This window comes from Dendrobium catenatum, unplaced genomic scaffold, assembly GCF_001605985.2.
Source record: "Dendrobium catenatum unplaced genomic scaffold, ASM160598v2 fragScaff_scaffold_621, whole genome shotgun sequence".
Classification (NCBI taxonomy): Eukaryota; Viridiplantae; Streptophyta; class Magnoliopsida; order Asparagales; family Orchidaceae; genus Dendrobium; species Dendrobium catenatum.
This window is the reverse complement of record NW_021319083.1, coordinates 22,829,270-22,834,388: the sequence shown is the minus strand read 5'-3', so window position 1 is coordinate 22,834,388 and position 5,119 is coordinate 22,829,270. Positions and strand designations below refer to the sequence as shown.

Genomic DNA, 5,119 nt, shown 5'->3' with positions numbered 1-5,119 from the left:
ACAAACACTTGTTACTATAATCAGGTTGCATCGTCGCATTGCACTTCCAAGGAATTCCCTAAACAAGAAAATTTCAATTTGAACTCATTTCATAATTTTTTCATAAGCTCAATGCTTGACGATCGACCTGACATCAACTTTGAATCATTCTCAATTGAGCTTAGGACCACTATTGGTGGCTTCTCAGACATAATGACCATTTTTTTAATTGCATAAGTGAATATTAAATCTAAAGCTAGTTATTTGAATCTTCAAAAATAACATTTTAGCACCAATTCTAGCACAAGACCAATTTACACCTATGCTTGATCAATAATAAAATATATGCAAATAAGTTTTAATATTTGTCCCAATGTACTCTAAAAAAAACATAAATTGGAGATCAATAACTCAATATGACAATAACCAAAAAACTTTGTGTGTGTGTGTGTATTATATATATATATATAAGATAGGATCTTCTCGTAAGCTTAATTTTAATTGTAGAAAATATAATAGAAAAATATCTGGAGTTCGAGCATACACAATTAAGAGTAGAAGATAAACTGATTAGATGACTAGATAAAATTAATATCAAAGGCCCAGGATAAAATATGATAGACTTGAGGTGATTTAGCACAATTCAATGATTTTGATTTAAGCAATATTAAAAAACTAATTGATATTTTTTATGAAAAATATTTTATATCATTCATCTTTTTATATTGCTTGATCATAGGCCATACATTCATAAAAAATATAATAATAATTATTAACATCAGCTAGTTTTTATCTTATAATTTATCCTAAAGGTTGAATCTGTTGGGAGTGCTTTTTGTTTTTCTACTTAAAAGAACAATTGAATCTCTATACACACATGGAAAAATTATGGAAGATGCATTACAAATAGAAGGCTATTTCATAACTTGAACTCGTGACCTCATAATGAAAAAAATTTGATGCTCTTAATATTTATTGATCGTTTAGTAGTATTTACAGGAGTATTTTGACATGTGCTTTATAAGTTAGTCCATACATTGTTTGGTTCATATTATCTTTACCAACTTTTTAGGCGTTTTCGAATACATGATGTGACACATCTTAATTTATGTAAGCCCTTTTTTGTGTTTATTCTTCAGGGAACAATCACAGAATGAAAAGGCCGGCCTCTGGAGAAGATGCATCTACATTCCTCCGAGGACTCTTCAGATTCAGAATTCTGAAGATGCATAGCTTTGTTAGAAAAAAAGAGTTGCAAACATATTGGAGGTTCTAAAAGCCTCATAGATACCATGCCAGAAGGTATATTTACTTTCAAGTTTTTTTTTTAATTTCCTTATAACATCATTCGTTTATTTATTCCATACTTTTACTGATAATTACAATAAAATATTTTCTCCTGTAGCTTTTCAACATTGACTTGCGAAATCAAAAGCAAGTGCAAGGGATAGGATTCCACAAGTTTTAAAATTCTTGGTAGGCTAGGATATACAGTGTTTCTACAAGAGGCAGCTAATATTTTTAATATAGTATCACAGTTTCTTTGTTCGTGGTAGGAGCTGTCAAACTCTCTTTTGGTATAATTTTTTCATCAATGTTCAACCTTTTGATCTAGAAATGTGTTTCTTTGTAAACCTATCGCAGAGGAACTATAAATCTTGGAACATGCTTTTGACCGGACATCATTGTTCTTCATTATCCTTGCTTATCTTGAAGCCTTTAAAGTTGGGTAAATCATGTCTCCTTAAGCTAGAGTGTTTTGTAGTGGGAGAATGTAGTAGCTTGCATCTATGATTCAGAATTTTACATTCCCTTATTTTAAGAACTTAAAGCAGTTGGTGTGGAAAAGATTTTAGTTTATTCTGAGGGACCAAATAGTGAGTTTTAGAGTTGTTGAATAGATGGATTTTGATGTGGTGTTCTGACTTTCTAATTAACTTGTAGCATGGAAAAATTAAATACTAGAAATAAAAGGTTTCATGCTTTCTAATTAATTTGTAGCATGGAAAAAGTAAACTCTAGAAATACAAGTTTTCATGCTGTGCTTGTTTGACTTTAGAAAAGTACCATAAAAAAATCCTGCTAGAATAGAGTTGCAGATGTATGCTTTTTTTAAGCAAAATATTATAACTAGATAATGAAATGAGTACACAAGCGACAATTACAATGAATTGTCATATTACAATGTAAAAATATAAAGACAATTAAGGATAATAGTACAACAACATCAAGTCTTTATCACACTACGTGGGGTCGGCTACATGAATCTTTTTTCTCCATTGTGTCCTATTAAAAGTCAAATTCTCGTTTAAATCTAATAATTAAGGATAATAGTAAGTCAGTAAAAATATCCGTCTTATAGATTAAGATATCCATAACAAGATCTCATTTTTGCCTACTTACTTGAATCTTAGTGAATATTTAAACGTGATGATAAATGTTTTTTCTCATTTATACCTTTTTTGGTAAATGAGATTTGCAACCTATTGAATTACATGGCAAGGAGGGGTCCCACAGCTTTGACCGGTCAGCAATCCGTGGGCAGTGCGAATGGCTCGCACAGAAGGAGGAAGATTTCCACCTCTGTTATGCATGATCCAGTCCCGTCTGAACCGGCTAGAGATGTCTAACATATTGTTGCTAAATCTACATGGTCTAGTAAGAAAAATAAACTTGAGAATAATATTTGTTATTCATTGAATACAGGAACTATTTATATGATCAATATAAGAATTATAAACAACATGATTATGGTGTATTTGAATATTATAAGCTTTAAAGGTCGTGTGGCCAAATACTATTTACCTCAAAATTATTTTGTTATTATTATTTATTTCACTGAAAGTCTCAAGCAAGAAATTAATGATAAATTACGCTACAATTTATCAAAAATATTGCATGAGGCTCTATACAGAGCTTTGAATACTCTCCTAAGATTATATCACATGTTATTAATATTTTAAAAGAAAATCCTTAAGCATTTGAAGCTATTATTGAAAATAAAATCATATCTACTATTGATGGTGGATACTAAAGACATTTTATGAAGTGTTAAGATAGGTCTACATGTGATGATTCATGAATTTCTATTTCGGAAGTATACACCTAGATTTGCCTGACAAATATTGAATGACTATTAATGTCAACATTTTCTTAAGCCTATCAAATTAATGCATACCCTATTAGTACAGGACTTTCTGTTCCTATATTTCCCATTTTTAGCTGTTGTTTGTTGCTGCTCTTGAGACTACACACTAGATCGTCATCACTCTATTATGAGGATTCTTCTTTACATCATTTGCAACTTTGTCATGATTCATGCTTCGTTTGGAACAGTTTTCGTACTGTTTTTTAAAACAGCTTTCTAGTACAAAATTTTCAAATTCAAGAAATTTGTGTACTGGAAAGCTGTTTTAGAAAACAAGAAGAAAACTGTCCCAAACGAAGCCTCAATCTTTGGCTATTGTTACTATCGTGACTTATGCTGATCCTCAGCCCATTTCTTGCAGCTCTCCTTGGGTGACTTGCATATATGCTCCTTAAGGGCTTCTCGGCATTGAGTGACTAATTACTACAAATTTTTTATTTGTTTTTATTGAAAAATGGTGAGAACTCTGAGTATATACAAAGTCTTTTGATTGAAAATTCTAATCAGTTATTTCTTCTCGTGCTACGAGGAGATTAATCGAGCAATAGAACAAGTTACATGATTTTGGTTTTAGACACGCATTTCTTTGCATGATTTGAAACCTATTACGTGTTGAAACTTGTATTATGGAAGAACTAACATGGTAGAAAATTGCAAACCCATAATCCAAACTCATGCCTAGATTCAAGATTTCAATCCATATTGAGCCCAAATTAAGCTAACTCATGAATTACGCTTATTTTTCCCACATTAGGTTGATCTTTGTGCAATGAAGTACTGGTTTCAAAGTTCATGAATTCGAACAACAGAATACAATATTTCACAAACAAGGACTATCAACTTTAGCCTTTTGCTAGGGTTTTTTTTTAAACCCTGACAATACATCCAGGATTTATTATAAAACTTGATGTTACTATTAGGGTTTGTTATGAAATCGTAATAACAAACTTTTGACCTCTCTGCCTTCTTCCTTTCTCAAAACAACTCTCTTCAATTCGTTCAGTTCTCAGAGAAGAATTCAAGAAAAAGAAGAGTAAAAAAGGAGCGGATCCATAAGATCTCACTCAAGATTTTCATCATCTTTGATTATCTTTGTTATGAAATCGTAATAACAAACTTTTGACTTCTCTGCCTTCTTCCTTTCTCAAAACAACTCTCTTCAATTCGTTCAGTTCTCAGAGAAGAATTCAACAAAAAGAAGAGTAAAAAAGGAGCGGATCCATAAGATCTCACTCAAGATTTTCATCATCGTTGATTATCTTTGTTCTTAAATTTTCAATCAGTGCTCGTCTTCTAACCATCATCAGAATTAAGCATTGATTAACACAATCTGGCCACAAATTACCAGCATTGCGACCAAAACTTGAATTTCTAATTTGGTTAAGATCAATAAATTAGGAGGATCTCAAGAGTAGAAATAAATATCCTTATCGGATGTATTTAATAAAATTTTAATTGCTTTGAGTTCAAACTACTTTCAAATGGAACTGTTAAGTCTAAATTTGGACAGAATGCACATAACTTGGTTATAAGAACTAAAGGGCTTACCTTCAAGGATTTCTGGTAGTTTATCTTCTTTCTGATTGTCTTTATATCATATTTTGTATTTGTTACTTTTGAGAGATTCTTGAATCGAAGTTAAGTGAAAGTTGTGAACAAACTATTGATTTCTTCTTTGGCATTAAGTCCTATTTAGTGTTGCAAGTGTTTTGACCCTACTTTACAAGGCAGCTAACCAACCTTACTGATGAGGACATCCGACCATGAAAAGTCTACCAGAGAAGGGGCTGACGATCTATGGCCACTATCACACCAATTTATTTTTGAGCTATCATTTGTGTTAGGTTTATTGTTATTTGTGTAATTGATTTATTATCGCAATTTCCCGTTTTTACCCTCACTTGAGGGATTCGCTGTTTGTAACCCTTAGGGGCACTTGTGTCTTTTATTTCTTTATTGTAACATTGATTATTTATAACCCCTCCTCTTTTG

At 31.6% G+C, this 5,119-nt stretch overlaps 1 protein-coding gene across 1 annotated transcript in view; it reads left to right on the top strand.

The window, feature by feature from the left end:
* Window positions 1-1,152: 1,152 nt before the first annotated feature.
* LOC110092369 overlaps window positions 1,153-5,119 on the top strand; it is a 10,362-nt gene continuing 6,395 nt past the window's right edge. The window contains exon 1 of the mRNA XM_028695267.1: window positions 1,153-1,281. Within this exon, the coding sequence (XP_028551100.1) occupies window positions 1,272-1,281 (10 nt within the window). The 5' untranslated portion in view covers window positions 1,153-1,271. The remainder of the gene's footprint in view (window positions 1,282-5,119) is intronic.